General features: G+C 43.9%; 1 protein-coding gene across 9 annotated transcripts in view; it reads left to right on the forward strand.

Annotated features, from left to right (window-relative positions):
* casz1 (castor zinc finger 1) overlaps positions 1 to 17,478 on the forward strand; it is a 170,392-nt gene that overhangs the window by 147,398 nt on the left and 5,516 nt on the right. For 7 of the 9 annotated variants that reach the window (XM_084918122.1, XM_084918121.1, XM_084918124.1 and 4 more), the window contains 13 exons: positions 2,187 to 2,351; positions 3,953 to 4,125; positions 4,502 to 5,370; positions 8,568 to 8,700; positions 9,133 to 9,196; positions 10,221 to 10,384; positions 10,747 to 10,869; positions 10,958 to 11,278; positions 11,383 to 11,581; positions 12,379 to 12,550; positions 14,136 to 14,284; positions 15,581 to 15,818; positions 16,619 to 16,990. In XM_084918122.1, coding sequence (XP_084774248.1) covers positions 2,187 to 2,351; positions 3,953 to 4,125; positions 4,502 to 5,370; positions 8,568 to 8,700; positions 9,133 to 9,196; positions 10,221 to 10,384; positions 10,747 to 10,869; positions 10,958 to 11,278; positions 11,383 to 11,581; positions 12,379 to 12,550; positions 14,136 to 14,284; positions 15,581 to 15,818; positions 16,619 to 16,990 — 3,142 coding nt within the window. The remainder of the gene's footprint in view (positions 1 to 2,186; positions 2,352 to 3,952; positions 4,126 to 4,501; positions 5,371 to 8,567; positions 8,701 to 9,132; positions 9,197 to 10,220; positions 10,385 to 10,746; positions 10,870 to 10,957; positions 11,279 to 11,382; positions 11,582 to 12,378; positions 12,551 to 14,135; positions 14,285 to 15,580; positions 15,819 to 16,618; positions 16,991 to 17,478) is intronic. The other 2 variants (XM_084918125.1, XM_084918126.1) reach the window with 1 other exon arrangement.

Genomic DNA, 17,478 nt, shown 5'->3' on the forward strand with positions numbered 1-17,478 from the left:
GTATTTGTAGCTATCCGGTTTTCAGGCATCTTCGGGCACAGTTGGCCTTTTATTACAAAGGTTAATTGTAAGTATCCTTAAATATGGCCCCTTTTTTAAAAATCTACTTGTTCTTTGTTTTTCCTTTTCTGAAGACACTGCCACCGTAAGGGGCCTGGCTTTAATCCACTTTCACGGTATTAATCTTGCCCTGGTCCCATGAGGTGTCATGTATGGCACAGGAAGGAGAAAAAAAACAACACAAGGCAGATCACGATACAGGCCTCGTGTTTGCTGTAGCATATGGCCCAAAAGAGTTAGACAAACACGGGTAGATTTGTCAAAAGATGTAGAAAAAAATCCACGCACAGCTAGAGCTGTGTGTATTTTCCTTCCTTTCTTAACAAGTTTCTGAATTAAGCCATCTTCAGATGTAATCTACAGTCTGCTCCCGATCAAGAGAGATTACAGCTTGATAAATATTGTTTATGTGGTGAAAAGCATTACAGATCTAAGCTTTCATTTTCTGCTTGAACCCCACTTCACAGTCTGATGAGACACATTCTTGGAGGAATACAAAGGAAAATCATTTCATGTCATTATTTAGAGTGTTAGTTCAGGTTATCATGGCAATTTCCACGGTCAGGTCCACATTTCTCTGTTGCTACTGCGTCGCATGGAAACACAGATATGCTTTGGAAGCCAGTTCCTAGGATGTCAATACTGAAAAAAACAGGCAGGCAGTGATGAGCAGCCCCCTTTCAAAGCGATAACTCATGAAATGTTACATGACACACACTCCTGGAATATTATCCCACTGCCAGCCTCTGGGCGATTGGCTGAGTCTTAACATTCTCCTTTCATGGGCTTGTACATGGGAGAGAGTGTGCATCTTGCCACACTAGTGGGAATCCTAAAATAAATGTAGCAAGTGGCTCCCAACCTTCATCACCACTCAACTGAAAATGAGATCTTTTTCCCAGTCAGCTCTCTCCATGGCCTATTTTGGACGGCTTGATGGATCGAATGTACCATGACCACAGTTCAACCTGTCATCGTTAGATAACAGAAAAGTGCAGGCCTGAGATCTGTAAAAAATAAAAATAAAAAATTAGCAAAAAGAGAAAATCTGAGACAATCATCAGCCAGATTACAAAAAAATGTAATTTAGGTGTGTCAGAAATCTGCAGCGGGAAAACACCAACAACAGGGGACTGAACGGCTGTGAGATCTCGGCTTTTTACTTGTGTGCAAGTGGAACACATGACACAAAGCAATTACCCTACTTTGTACAGCAATTAGTTGCTCTTTAGAGTCGTTCTTTCTGATGTTTTTCCCTCAACTGGAGATAAATATGGATAGAAGACAGAACTGTCTCATTGATTTAAGCTTCTCCTGTTACAGTTTCTGTAACATCAGCTTAAACCCAATTACAGCAGATTTGGTTGCTGCAGGTCTCCGTGGAGTGACTTTTCTGTTTTACCCCCTTCCAGACTCCTGAGTATGGGAGGGACTTTTTCCTTTTTCTTTATAAGAAAAAAAAAAATTTATTTAGTAATTTTACAAGGCGGGTGTCTTTGCATATTCATTTATATTTACAGGCGAAACCTGCACCAAAAGTGAGTGTTAATGCTTTAATTAAAAAGGGAATCATATCTCAGCGAATTGAAAGGGAAACTGTTTTTTGGTTCACTTGTTTGTTTGTTTGTTTTTATTGTCTTCTGTTTTCCCCTGTGCACGTCTGAGAAACCATCTGCATGGAACAGAATTTTTCCAGACACAAAAACATCAGAACTGTTATCTTGCATGTCAATTGATTCATCTTAATTTCTAAAAAAAAAAAAAAAAAAAAGTGTTGGAAGGCAGGAAAAAAAAACAGAAACAAAGAGTGTATGGGGAACATACTTTACGTTCCATGTGGAAGCATCTGCATTCAGAGAGTCCCGGGGCCTTTAAGCGCTGCATTTGGATAGAGCGCAACTTTGAGATATGCAAAGTAAATTAATAACCACAGAATGCATCATGTTTAAAGACGTCCTGTCCCTCTATATTGCCGTGCGCACATCCCTCCCCAACTGCCAATTGGCTCCTGCATGTTGCAGCTGCTGCTTCTACAGAGATAAAGTGACTTGTTGCTGATTCTGTGACTGGTTTAAATAAACACCAACCTGTTGCCGTACACCCCCACCCCCCTCTCCTTTTTGCAGAGGTTTACCAGTAAGCAGGATGTAATCAGGCACTACAACATGCACAAGAAGAGGGACAACTCCTTGCAGCATGGCTTCATGCGCTTCAGCCCTCTGGACGACTGCAGCGTCTACTACCATGGCTGCCACCTCAATGGAAAAAGCACCCATTACCACTGCATGCAGGTACACTACACAGACTCGCGTCTCCTCTTCCACCTACACACATACCCACAAAATGAACCCACGAAAGCACATGCACAAACACGGAAACAAATATGCAATTATGGTTCCACATGTTTAAGCATTACATATGGAGCAAAACAACCACTGCTCACTCTGTTAAAGAGCACCAAATATAGATAAATGCAGGTAAATTTACAATTCGTAATTCAAATTATATTGCAGAGACACCACATGCTGTCCATAAAAGAGTGTAAAAGGCACAGTTTAAAAGCACTGGTTTTGTCCAGTGCCTTTAAACAGCCTTTTAGGAGCAGTGACATCATTTTGTTTAAAACAGGTTAAGTCAGGCAAAAATGAGCAACTCTATATAAATTATGGCCAACTTTGGAAAATCAGGCCACTTGCAATACGCATGACTTCAGGGTGTTTCAGAGTCACTCGGCTTACCTACATATTTGTGAAGTGGAAACTCACTTTTTCCATTTATACCAGAGTGTCTTCGTAGAGCAGTTTGCGAAACGTGTCCTCGGCCAAATAAAAGAAAACTGAAAAAAAAGGGTGAATACGAGTGAGGCTGCTTGTGCTTTCCCCATCTTTTTACTCGCTCACTCCTTAATTGGCATGGCTAAAGTTCAGTTAGGTGTTTATATAAACTATACATTTTTCATCTTTTAGTACCAAGCAGCCAGTTGAAGATTATTCCCCCTCTGGATTTGTTTAATTTTTTTCTACATCTGCTTATTTTCAATGTCATTGTGCCGAGAGCTTCTCACGAGCAGGGCAGCGGTGCAGCGCAGGATGGCTTGAGATATATTCTTTTTTAAACCCCTGCAACAGCGTAATTGTTATTAGGACATTTCAGCCCTTGTTTTAACAGTCCCTGAGAACCTGCAGATGTTGGCATCGGCTCTCTTGATTTAAGGGGGAAAAGAACCGAGAGGAATTTTTTTCATTGTTTGACTCAATATGGAGAAGTTGCCCGGTTTGCGCGGGTGAAAAGTGCCACAGATGATATACAATTGCTGCTTTTAATTCAAACATTACCTGTTTTTTCCCCCCCTTTGTTGGCTCTGAGGGCTCATGTGTACCAGAGCATTTTAAACTAAAGACTTAAGACAGTCATCTTACTCCTGTCTACCCCCTCCACTACTGAAATCTGTTCTCAGAGTTACAGTAAGTTTGTGGCAACTCACCGTTACTCTCCAAATATGAATTTCCTTTTCTAAAAAGCTGCTTTGCCAGGAAGGTACTGTACTCTCAGCAGCCTTCTGCAGCCACTGTCTCTTTCAGTCACCTCCTTTTTTTTTACTTTCCAATTGTCACAATGGCAAGATTGTTTCCAATTCACAGGTTTGAGATGAAACTTGTAATGCTCTGGTGTTGCCACAAATTAAATCTTGAATGTGAGAAAACATCCATCTTCTACCCATTTCTAGGCCACTAGCATTTTCTTAACCACAATGAGATCCCTCCTCTACATCTAGTACAGTATATCTGATCTTTTATAGCATTTTACAAACCATTCTTGCAAACTGAAACTCATGCATGCTTTGGGCCCAGATCTTGTTTTCGATTACCGTGCTCTGACTCTGCTTTTGCAGGTGGGCTGCAGCAAGGTGTACACCAGCACCTCCGATGTCATGACCCATGAAAACTTCCATAAAAAGAACGCCCAGCTGATCAACGATGGCTTCCAGAGGTTTCGCGCGACTGAGGACTGTGGCACGGTCGGATGTCAGTTCTACGGGCAGAAGACGACACACTTCCACTGCAGGTGGATAGACCTAATGTGGTTTCTCCTCAAGATTTTTTTTTTTAATGTATTAAAACCGAATTTGGCAAATATTGTTTAAAAAAAAAAAAAGATTCATAAATTAAAAGGGATCAACTTAAATTTTATAGCATTGTGACTTGCATGTGACAAAAATCATTAGAGCACTTTGAATAAAAAAAATAAAATTAATAATTATAAAAATGTACTATTATTATTTCATTATCGCCTCCCAAAATTTAAACCTCCACCAGGTTGGAGGTGGTGATGTGTCACTGAACCGCACCAGTTATTATTCCACTTCACTGTAAAGTATTTCAATCACGTGGATCCCCTCCATGAATCCACACCTGATCACATTATCCCGTTTGCTTTTCAGGCGCCCGGGCTGCACCTTCACCTTCAAGAACAAGTGTGACATTGAGAAGCACAAGAGCTACCACATCAAGGACGATGCTTATGCCAAAGATGGCTTCAAGAAGTTCTATAAGTATGAGGAATGCAAGTACGAGGGCTGTGTCTACAGCAAAGCCACCAACCACTTCCATTGTATCCGCTCCGGCTGCGGCTTCACCTTTACCTCCACCAGCCAGATGACCTCCCACAAGCGCAAGCACGAACGTAGACACATTCGCTCTTCTGGTGTCATGGGCCTCTCTTCCACCTTCCTGGCACCAAAGGATGAGCCCGAGGAATCCAGCAACGACGATCTAATGGACTTCTCGGCCATTAGCAGCAAGAACTCCAGCCTGAGTGCCTCACCCACGACCCAGCAGTCCACTACTGTACCACACCTCTTGAGCACGCCCACCACTGCTGTCTCCTCCTCATCCACATCGGGCCACGCCCTCAAGCTGACCCCCTCGCTGCCCAGTGCGGGCCAGCGTATGTCCACCCTGCTGTCTCAGACCTTGCCCAGCAACATACCGGTGGCCCTTGCTCTTTCCAACAGCACCTTGGCCACCTCCAACCCGTTCTTCCCCCTTATGTCCAGGCTGCCTCTCCAGCCACCTCCTCAAGCTGCTGGCCTGATATCCGCTGTGTCTTCAGGGGCCCACTCCATGCCCACCGACTCACTCACCCAAGGCTGCTCCACAGTCGGGGCGGATGGAGCCATGCCATCTACCCCAACCTCCTTTGCCACCTCCTCCATTATGGAGAAGATCTCTGCAAGCAAGGGTCTGATTTCACCCATGATGGCCAGACTGGCGGCTGCTGCACTCAAGCCATCCGGCAGCCCAGACACAGGTCAGTGAGTGAACAGCCAAGTTTATCTCATATATTAATGATGGATAACATAATGTGAATATAAAAAATTCAAAAGAAAACTTTAGAGCTACATCCAAATCCACATGTTTATGATAAGCTGCATGCTTTTTCGCTCTTTGTGGACAGAGCAAAGAGAGAGCACTCAGAGGTCATCTCTCTAACTAGCCTAGAGCGGTGAGAAGGGCAGAAAACCCTCTGCTTTCAAGCTTAAAGGGACATTCCGGAGGCATGGTCCTCTGCTCTCGGCTTGTTATTGTGTTGATCGTTTGTTAGATACCCACAATCCATTTGGAGATAAATGCGCTGACAGGGGAGAGTAGAGCCTGTAAAAGTCTCTTATGATGTTCAGAGTGGGGGCTCCTGGGGGTTGTGTTGAACATGTTTCCTCATCATTGGTCTCTTATCTCTGTCTGCGCCCGTTCCAAGCAAATGGAGGTGGAATGAAATTAAGTTCAGAAATTGCGAGAACAAAAAAAAAATAAAAATTTTTTCGTATCCTCTATGAAAACTGATAAAAAGAAAAAACAGAAATCACTCAGGCAGAAATGACTCAATGCAGCAGAGCTAAGAAACAGGCTTTTCTTTTTTCTTTTTTTTTCACCGATGCAAGAACTCAGTCACAGATGCAGTCATCGGCAACGACGCACACTTTTTGAATTTCTGGAAACCTTCTGTTTCCACAAAAACATGTCACCCATAAATTTCAGAGGTAATTGGCTTGTCCATGTTTATCACATTGCTCTAAACAAAGCCTCTGAATGAAAATGAAGTTAAAGTCTTCAATTGATAATGCACTGCAAGCGCATGGTCTCGCATTCAGTTGCAGTGCATCCTCCTGCGCTCAGCCTGAGCAGGTGGGGTACGGATTGTAAATGGGACTGCTCCGGATGTTGGGACTGGGAAGGATTACAATTCCTGGTGGTACTCCTGGAGCAGGACAGGCCCTGGGAGAGAGCTGGGGCAGCTGCTCCGAGGAGCCGAGCTGAGCCCGGGCTGTCAGACTGAGCTCCACCTCTGGGCTTCCAGCAGGTAGTCTGGGCCTCCACAGATGGTGCCATCACCACCCCTCTCGATGGCTCACTTAGTTACAGCGAAGATCTCTTTACTGAAAAACAAGTTATTTTAAATAAGCTCTCCTATTTTAATCGCGCACATTTTCATAAAAGTTTTAGCGCAGACACAGGATGGGGGGTTTGCTGTGTGGTTTTGTTTCTCATATTTGCTTCATAAAATGTGTGAACAGGACATTTGGGGCTAAAATGAGGAGGAAGTGGTTTGTGCTTCTCTGTCAAAAAGGTGTGAGAAAAGTCACTGTGTTTGTGGCTATTTTTCTCAGTGTTTATTTTTTCTTTGGGTTGTGAAACTTCGCCTCTTTTGCGGTGAATTGTGCATTTTTCCTGTTTCTGCCTTCAGTATTTTCTCAGCTTTTCTTTTCTTTTTTCTTTTTTCTTTTTTTTTCATTAATGTTCCGCTCTAATTTACCCCTAAGTGTTTTTCCCAGAGATTCAAGCATCTGAAGGGTTTACTAATTAGACACACAGTACAAATGATCTTTCACAAGCTCTGTATCTTATCCGGAGTAATTACATGGTGGTACATTATTCCTGGATAATTTCCAGAAAGAAGCTGCTTTGAGTCAAACTCATTTGTTCTCTCTCTGCTCGCAAAGTGCATGCAAAAAAATAAATAAATTTAAAACAATCACGATGTGCTTTGCAGTGAGATTGTTTTGTACTGTGATCTACCTTGAGCAGTCAGCTTATCTTCTGATTGTATTAAAAATATACTTTACTCAGCGTGGCGATCATGTGTGGATCATGCAGTGAGTGGCTGCTCTTGATATAATGTGCTCTCATTTTGTCTGAGAGATGATTTAATTGTCAATGACAAGGCAGGATTTGTCTGGCTAGTTAATTTTGGGTATACTCTTATCAAGTTGGGGGGGGGGGGGGGGCGGGGAAGGAAAGCTGGACAGAGACTTGGTAAGCATTCAGTGACCTCAAACAAGCCGCAAAATTGTTTGACTACTGTTTTCCTTTAGCCCCACCCATGCCCCACCCCCAGCCCCTCCAACCTCAGCCATTGTCAAACTGAACTGACACTGACACTTCCCCATCTCCCAGCTTTCAGCTGACAAGGCCCAAGACTGGCTTTTCCACTTGTATTCTGCCTGATATGTCTCTGGGTCATCTTGTAGCGGAGGGAGGTGGTGGTGTGGGCGGGGAGGGAACTCTGGTTGGTTTCCCCTCTTACGTTGGCTGGTCTTGTTTTCTCTGTAGCAAGTAAAAGGAGAGGATCCCCATCAGGCTCAGGGCCAAGGGCACACACTTGGTTGCCCATGACCTTGCCTGTCACAATCCCTCAACACCAGCCCTAATTTTTAAACAACAGATTTCTCACCAAACCAGTCGTGGCTGCTGGTGCACTCCAGTTTTAGTGTCTCAGAGGCTACGCTGGGGCTCCCACCCCCTCCCACTCACATATATATTTTAAAATAAACGACCACTTATTGTCAACCAAAAGCTCTGCTTTCCCTGTATAGCCCCGGGATAAATTAATATTTCAATCCCGCGGGATTGGGAAAGGGGGGGCCAGAATTCACCTTCCTGTCAGCGTTTTTACCTCAGGTCATCCCCTGGTGTTTATTTATTTCAATTCAGCGCTCCTGTCCTCACTCACAGCATTCACTGAATACCTATTTGGAGGCGAATGTGATCGAGGGGTCACGCTATTTGAACCAATCTGATTGGCTGTCAGCTCCAATCTGACCGACATAGCACCCGTGTTCCTTGTGGGTACGCTCAGTGGCACTGGCTGCCGCCCGTTGTCAGGCCAACAAGGAGCCTGGGAAGGTGGGAAGGGAGGGGGTGGCCAATCTGAGACTGCCACTTTCCCTCAGCATTAGCATCTCACTTAATGACCAGTTAAGAGGCAGCCTGGCAAATGAGTTGTGACAAGTGCTGCAGAAAAAGGAGTCTTTTTCCCCATATCTCCCGCCTCTCAATCACCATTTAAAAGGCTTGACGGCCTGACATAATTTCGCAATAATTATCACTCGGAGTATTCTTTTCGGGCCAGGACAGGAGTCAGATTGGATCTTGTCATAGAGTAATAATGCTGACCAACAATAACTTTGTTGTCTCTTCTCTCATCTGCATCTCTGACTTGATCCTCAGGGAATGGGCAGCCGGCATCAGCCAGCCAGTTCAATCTGGTTCAAGTGAAGCAGGAGCCAGTGGACGCCAACTGCGGGGCTTCCCAAGACTCCACACAGGAGCACAGCCTGGACCTGAGCAAGAAAGACCAGAGGTACAGATGGTAAACTGATGGTTAATTCAAAGTGAAGGATGGTTAATTAGTGTTTCTTTAACCAATTCAGCCTTATTATTGGCAAAATAAACCCCCACAAAAAAGAACATCCAGCTTCTCTGAATGATAGATGATGTCTACTAGTTTGGCAGCTCTGGTTATATACAAAATATTTAATTTATATAAATGTGCATACAATTAGAAAATCCTCCACATATTTCTCCATTTATTTATTTTTCGTGTGAGTGAGAGAGAGGGATGTTTACATAAACCTTCAACTCCAATCTTCCCTCCAACCCACACCAGATCTTATTTCTTAAGAAGACAGCATTTTTCTTCTTCATTATACAGGCACACCTTGCGTGATAAATAGTAATATTTACTGTTCTCATGCAAATCTTGACTAAACATTGTTCATTTTCCTTGTTCCAGTAATGAATCAAACGGACACCCTGTACCAGGGAATACATCTCTTTTATCCTCGCTTATGAATAAGGTAAGATCCATCCATCAAACGCCTTTCATCCCAAGACAAATTAGCGGGACACGAAGGGGCCTGTTTGTTTTTTAATGTTTCACGGCTAATAAGATGAGTTTGTATCATTTAAATTTTCCAGCCATTTTTCATAGAGTGTAATTTTCGCTGCACCTCTCACAAATTAATACAATGAAGCAGTAGCTGGGTGCCATGCCAGATATATAGAGATGTTTGTTTTTTGATGAGCTGTTTTGAACTCGCCGTCCAATTTTTCCTCCTCCTTTATACGTTTTCTTCCCCCTGCCTCACTCTACATTTATTCATAGGGTTTATAAATTATTTGATTAAAAAGTCAGCGCAGGAAAAAAAAAAGAAAAGCAGGAAGGCGCTGCCCTCATTTTTTAACAAGTCTAAATGTTAGCGTATGGAAATTTAAATCTGTATGGGTTTTTTTTGTGAAGATTAAAATGGACATTGTCTTAGTCATATATCTTATCTGACTCGTACAAATATGCCAGGTGGTTTCCATCATGTTGATGATGTCATGGCAGATCAGCCACCATTTATTTACTCTCTCCAACTGATCATGACTTCCTCCACTCCTTACCCCCCTGCAAGCTTCGCCGCCTCCGTGCACCTAAGTGCACGTCGTGGTTTTAACCTTTCTCGAGGACACCTTACCTTAACATTTGCAGTCATTGCGCCCAAACGACGGAGACGAGCTGCTGTCTAGCAACTCAACTGTTGTCGTGTCAGCTCTTTGTTGGTTTGCTGCAAGCCACCACATTACATAAAAGGGTTAACAGTAGCTCCCAGAGGATGCTTGGCAAACACGCTTGGCCTGCACTCAAGCAAAAGCCCGGATGTTTGTAAATCTGGCTGCCCTTTTTAGCTTCGCCAAACCATGCATGTGTGTGTGTGTGTGTAAGAGAGAGAAAGAGAGAGAGAGAGAGAAAGAGAATTCATTCTCATACTCTCACTAACATACGAAAGTGCCCAGCTAACCCAGCGCCTGGTGGTTTTTGTGCTGTTTTTTTTGTAGATGTCACAGGTGAACCCTGCCCTCTTCAATGCAATGAACCTGAAGACAGAGCTAGAGGCAGGTGAGGGTGGTGACACCTCGGAGGCAGCACAGTATCTCAGTAAAGTGCTGAAGAGGCCCCTGGCAGAAAAAGCCACCGAGATCTGGAGGACATACCTCCGCAGGTATAAAAAACAACAACAACAACACACATACACAGGAAGCGCGTAGAGACACTGGATTCATTATGAGAGTGAGAAAACAGTCAGAGTGTTAAAAAGTAGCGCACGTCCTTGGAAGGTCTTTCCTGTAAATACTATTCCTCACATACTGTATCAGTGGAAACCCCCCCTCCAAAAAAAATAAATAAATAAAAAAAAATAGAGAACACGTTCTTGCAGGAATTGGAAATGACAGTGCGCTGGTTACAGTATGACGGACCGCAGACATTTACCGTCAGGTGAAGAGTTGAGCCAGGTGTCCTCATAGGTTGCGTTTTCCTTAAGCAGCAGTAAATTTACAGTCTTTCTTATCTGTCTCTGTTAAGGTTTGACACGGATGACTTCTGTGAAGCTCAGTGTGACTTCCTTCACAAAGTTCACTTTCACTGCTTGGTAGAGGACTGCGGTGCCCTCTTCAGCACTGTGGATGGGGCTATAAAACATGCTAAGTGAGTGTCACGCTACCCTCGCTCTCTGCATTTTAGTTTTTGGCTTTTATTGATCGGTATAAAAAAGAGCTTCCATCTTGTTTTTCAGCTTCCACCTCCGAGCCACCTTGAAAGTGAAGTCGGAGCCTTCGTTCGGTGAGGGCAAGGACTCCGGTGAGGGCGCCCAGCTGCAGCCCGTTGCCCCCGTCTCTATGGCCAACAACCCCTCCATGGATGTTGCACACCTCTCCTCCTCTGGCGGATACAGCTCTCCTCCCCCCTCCCTGCTGGCCTGGAAGCAGCTGACGGGCAGCATCCCTCAGATGCCAGCATCAATGCCCAACCTCCCATCCAGTTCCCCTCTAGCCACCACCTCTCTGGAGAATGCTAAGCCACAAGTCAAACCTGGTTTCCTGCAGTTCCAAGAAAAGTATGTGGAAACCTCTGGGTTTCGTGCACAGCGCCCTGCTTTTCTTCTTACTTTCCACAAGTTGATTAAACGATATATTCTCTGTTTTTTTCCTCCCCATGCAGTGATCCATGTTTGGCTACTGACTGTAAATACTCCAATAAGTTCCACTTCCACTGCTTGTTTGGAAATTGCAAGTATGTGTGCAAGACCTCTGGAAAGGCAGAATCCCATTGCTTGGACCACATCAACCCGAACAACAACCTGGTCAACGTCCGCGACCAGTTTTCCTACTACTCTCTTCAGTGTCTCTGTCCCAACCAGGTGAGTGTGGCTTGATAACTCAGCCAGGAGCTGAATCACCTACTGTCATCTCCCAGAGGTTTCTAAGCATGAAGTATGCTATCTATTAGACCAGTATTTGAGGTTATTTGACTCAAGGCTTTCACAACCACTGCTCGCCGTCTTCCATCTCTGCTGAGAAAGACAGTCGACTCACCCCAGTAATGCCTGTTTATATGTCAATGATGTCATTTTGACTGCCGCATTCTCCTCTCAGAAAAGGCCAATTTAGCTGATATTACCCAATAAATCATTGTCACTTGCACAGTAAACAAGGCTGTCTGGAATAGGGCAAAAATCAGGGGAATGCTTCGCAAATGAAACCTAAATGGCAGCCCCTGCCTGCTCTCATGAGCCCGTATTTGGAAAACCGTTTAAATGAATTCATTAATGTGTTGAAAATCACCCCTCTCACAAAAAGCCCCCCCCCCCCCCCCCCTTAGTCTGCATCTCCTGAACTGAGAAGATCTTATTTGGCCCGGTCCTTTGGGATCTGGGCCTTGCAAACAGATGGTGGTGTACAGACATGTTAGAGCGGAGGGGTGTTTGTGGGATGCCTGGAAATGCAAAGTAATTGTACCAAACAACCGGAGAGGAAAAGACTGCGAGGTGTTGATTATGTTTTTTTTCTTCTTCTTTTTTGCGAAGGAACTGTGTGTAGTCTTCGCTTAAACTTTGCACACAAAGAAGGATCAAATAAAAATTAATCAGCTCCTCTGGCTTTCAAACATTCACGACATTTGAGTCATGAAATTGGAAATTATGTGTCTCCACTGCAGCACTGCGAGTTCAGAATGAGGGGCCACTATCACTGTCTGCGGCCTGGCTGCTTCTTTGTCACTAACATCACCACCAAGCTGCCGTGGCACATCAAGAAGCATGAGAAGGCAGAGCGTCGCGCCGCTAATGGCTTCAAATATTTCACCAAGAGGGAGGAGTGCGGGAGGCTGGGTAAGGAAAAAACACTGGAAAAGAAAAAAACTTCTGATCCTGTAAAAGTTTTGTGTCTCGCTGTCTCTCTCTTTGCCTCGCATCAAGCTGTGTCAACCTGAGCGGCTTTTAAAAAATACTTTGCCAGGAGAGATCTGAGGATTAAAGGTGTTACGTTGAGAAAGATGTAGCCTAATTTGTGTTGTCTGTTGCAAGAGGATATTCCCCGTGTTTACAAAGGGAGAGAGACCAGTGTTGGCAAACACAGTGTCATGCATTGCGAGAGGTTTAAGAAGCATGAAACAAGTCTGCCTCGTAGGTTTTTGGCGCATTTTGCATATTCACAATGGCACCTCGAGTCCCAGATGTAGCCTTGCCCGTGCTATATGAGCAATAATGTCAAAGAGGGCAATCACATCCAGGTTGTTTTCTTCTTTCTTTTGCCCCTGTCAGAAATGAGCAATTAGGTTTGTGTTTGTTAATTATCTGGCTTGTCTGGTTTAGCCTGTTTGTGTTGTGAAGCTGCGCCTCACAGCCACCGCTGCCATCACACAGAAATGAATTAAAAGTGATCTGTTTTTTTCAGGCGGTTACACAAGCTTTTCAGAGCGCAGAAACAAAGCAAACAAAACCAGGCCCTAAACAGCTGTTTTTTGTCCCCAGCCTGATCTGCCAAGTGTATTGTTTGGGCTGGAGGGGAAAAAAAACAGAAAGGATTACCACTGCTAGCTCTTCAGTTATAAAGAATTGATGGGTTGCCAGTATCCATGGCAGCAACATTAAACTGAGCACCGCTGCTGATGTTACCTGGTTTCTGTCTCACAAAAGGCCCTCCCGTGTCACGGGGGGTTACTGTTATTTGCTCAACTTTGCGTGTTTAAAGCGTTGTGTGTGCAAAAGCTATTTGATGACACAGACATGTTTTTTTTCTCTTAAAGTGGGTGCCATGGTTACTGACATGCTAGCACCTGCCCAGCATGTTACTCTTTCAATTATTTCTGCCTGCTTTTATATAATGGTATTTGATTAACAGGCACAAAACGGCACATTCATTTAATTTGAAATCATAAAGCAATTAGAGCTAGACCGGTTAAAACACTGGAAAAGAGCAGAAGAATATAGAACAGACGATACCACAGCGGAGAACAAAAGGGGGAAAAATGACAATGGAGATACTTTGAAAAATGAATTTAATATGGCAATAATTGTATATTTACTTTGGTTTGCAGGGGTGTGTGCATTATTGGCCCACAGAAAATGAGAATTTATTTATGTAAATTCCTAATTGAATAAAGCATGTCAGTGTAATAAAAGAGCTCCACAGGTTTAGTGCACAGAAGCCTTGACTTGCTCAGTATGACACCCGAGTGATCTAATATTCCTCCTACATGTACACTCCGAAACACTTTGAAACCCGATCCCTCTTTTGTCACAGCTATATCATGAAATTAAAAAAAACCCTAAAAATATTTCACTTGGTGTTTGATGTATCGCGACGCCGTCACACTTATAATATTGCGTGTGGCGCGGGGAGCCTTTTTTTGGACGCCGCACTGGGAGCCAAAGATAAATTAAGCTCTTACTTTATTCTTTTTTTATCCTGCAGGTTGTAAGTATAACCAAGTCAACAGCCACTTCCACTGCATCCGCGAGGGTTGCCAGTTCTCCTTCCTCCTCAAACACCAGATGACCTCACACGCACGCAAGCACATGAGGCGGATGCTGGGGAAGAACTTTGACAGAGTCCCATCCCAGGTACAAGCACGCCAACGGCGACACGTGATACATTTTGAAAAGCGGTATTATAAAAATACAGGCTAAACATCTCAACGGTCTGAAGCCTGTGTTGAATAATTTACTCAAACAGATTTTAACAAAGCACACACCCTTTTCCTGGGAGATTAAATAGTGAATAGACGTTCCCTTAACTACTACTATATTACATATTGTTGTTTGTGCTCATTTACACTGTAAAAAAGAGGAAGGGCTAGATATTGTTCAGCATTTGGGAAACTCATTTCTATTTTTTTTTAATAACACTGCATATCAGATCACCGCGCTTACCTAAACACAGCATTGCACTACCAACTGGGCATATTATTATATCGGTCTTTCTTTTTTCACTATACATTCAGATATATACGGCACAGATCTTTTTTTCCTCCCATATTCACTTTGTTGTTCTGCTGATCTGCAGTTCTGCTTTTATTATTCTGCTAATTTCCCTCATGGGATTGATAAAGCATTTGTCTGTCTGTGTGTCTGTGTTTTTCATCTAAATTTTATGTTCTCAGAAACACACCATTGTTTGTGGTTTTTGCTGAAAGAAGATGAAAAAAAAGCTCCCCATCCATTAAGGACTGCTCTTAAAATCTCCCAATATCATAAAATGAAGAGAAAAATAGGGATAATAATAGTTAAAGAAGTGTAAAAACAAATGTTAAGCAGCGGAAGTCCTTTCTCGTTTCGATTTTGTCTTTCTTTCGTTCTTTTTAAGGTCACGAATAACAACAGCTGTTAGCATACTGGTGGTTACGCCGTCTTTGTAACTTGTGTACCTGGTTTGGTCGGTTTTATCGGGGTTTTTTCGTTGTATATCGTTGTATTTCTTTTTTAACATTCAGTTTCCTTTTTCTGAGTCATATTCAAGGAAAGACTAACAAAGACGTGATGTTCTGTAAAAAAGAGAGTACCGCTCATATCCTGTCATACCAGTCAATAACAAATCACTCATGGCATTCTTTTGATGAAGTTTCTTTTACACGCAATTTCCTCAGTTAACCTCTGCAGTAGGTGTGGGATAGAGCCTTTGTGGATATAAATGTGGATTTTCTAGTTCTGTTTAAGCTGTTTTTTTGTTTTGTCCTTCATATAATGACAAAAGTATGAAGTTCGTTCTTTCAAAAAATACTTCTGACGTCTTGAAATGCTTGGTTGGATGCCAAGCGCCAACACCTGCGCTGATGACTCTTTATAACCCAAGATGTTTGTTTCGTAAGTCTTTGTGTGATCATTGTTTTAAGCTTTTTTTTATTTTGTTTTGTTCTCTAGATGATGTCACTCGGCCGCAGGGCGGATGAGATGCAGCAGCAGGCATCGGGTATGGTGCACGGGTCCATAACGATCCAGCCTGGCATCAGCTCCAACTTCTCCAACATCACGGATGAGAATGATGACTACATGGACTACATGGGTGGAGGAGGCAGCCCCTTGGGCCTCTCCTCCGAATCCTCCAACCAGGACCGAAGCTGCACCAGCACACCTGTGGGCAACGACAGCTCTCCGGCAGGTAAGCCCACGTGACTCAGACTCTGACACGTCAGCATGTACGGCCTTTAGCACAGTTTAGTCCACAGGTGTTGTTCACAAAGGTTTTCTACTCGTTGAACATCACGTTTCACTCAGCCCACACGTCACCCAGAAAGCCAGCAACTCGTCATCTCATGCATCCTCCAATCACAACTCTGACTTGCAATCAATAGACACATTAGTTATAATATATGTGGTTGATGACTATGCTATATTCTTATGTTGGGCGCTGCGGACAAGACAGTTTCCAGTTTGCCCGGTCATCCTCATAAAACCTCCATTTTGTACATCAGTGGTTTGAGATATTGCACTGTATGTAGCTTATTACATTTTCCTCTGGCCAGAGATCATCCCTGTGGCTTTATGTCTACTTTAGCACTTTTAGTGGTTGGAGTTTTGGGAGAAAGGAAATGAGAAACAGCCTCTTTTTCCTCAAACTTATTGAATAAACGGGTTCTCCTCTGTATTTTTTCCTAAATCTTAGCCTGTCTCTGATTTTCACATTTCTCCATGTGTTGCCAGAAATATCCACTACTCTCATCGTTGTTGTTTTGGCTGGGTTACTTTGTCTTGAATGGGCCTCATTTTGTATCATTCTCTTATCTTTTATCTTTCCCTTTTTGCCTCCCATCCCTCTGTGTGTGCGTGTGTGTGTGTGTGTGTGTGTGTGTGTGCGTGTGTGTGCGCGATTTGGACCCCGTGTTTGTCTCTGTTCCCGTCTGTGTGTGTTTTCTCCCTCTTGCCTGTCCTTCACCCTCTCTGGTCAACCTGTCTCTCCAGGACAAGGCTGCCCCACCACCACTTCTGCTCCTACCACCCCTGCTGACACTAGCGCTACCCAGAATGCACCTCCTTCCTTCTCTCCTCCTCCTCCACCACGACCACCGCCACCTCCTCTTCCTCCTCCTCCTTCTGCTCTTCAGCCTGGCCTGCAGTCCCAGGCCCCATCCCTCTCTCCTGCTCTCCTCCGACCCCCTCTCCCCTCACTCCCATACCTCCTCTCTCCATCCTGTCTGTCATACTCTCTGCTCAGCGCCTCTCTGGGAGCCACTCGGAGTGTTGTCATGCCAACCAACACACCAGCTTTCAGCCCCATCATTGCCACTCCGTCTCCGGTTAAAAATGACGTCCCTATAGTGCAGGATGCTGCAGGTACTTATCCCCGGCGCAAACCAACACTGCAGCTGTCATTCTCAATTACTGAGTCCTGTGCAGCATTTAACTGTGTGATCCAGCCTTTCTCACTCTGCACTGTTGTTATGAAAAGACTGAAAAAAAAGAAAGCATGCAAAAAAGAGAACATTTGTGTTGAAATGCTGAAACTTGCATGCTTACTGTGTGGGTACAGTAACAGGAAAAAAAAAGTCTGCAATCACTTGACTTGCACCTTTGTGCGTAATTTCCCTTTTAGTATCACTAGGATTTAGCGAGAGACAGCAGTAAATTTGGCACCTGTTCTGTGAACCCTGGGCTCTGTTTAGCTTCCATTAACAAGGCTGCATCAGCAAGCTCTTATTTAATCTTGCCCCAAGTTTTATCGAGGCCCACTGCTTCCTGTCTTGCAGAACAGGGAGCACATCATTAGCAGTAACCCCAGGGTGTTGCAAAAAGGTGGGTGCCCCTCATAAAACAAACATGGC

Source organism: Perissodus microlepis, chromosome 20 (genome assembly GCF_051167445.1).
Source record: "Perissodus microlepis isolate ML-2025 ecotype Zambia chromosome 20, ASM5116744v1, whole genome shotgun sequence".
In the NCBI taxonomy this organism is placed as follows: domain Eukaryota; kingdom Metazoa; phylum Chordata; class Actinopteri; order Cichliformes; family Cichlidae; genus Perissodus; species Perissodus microlepis.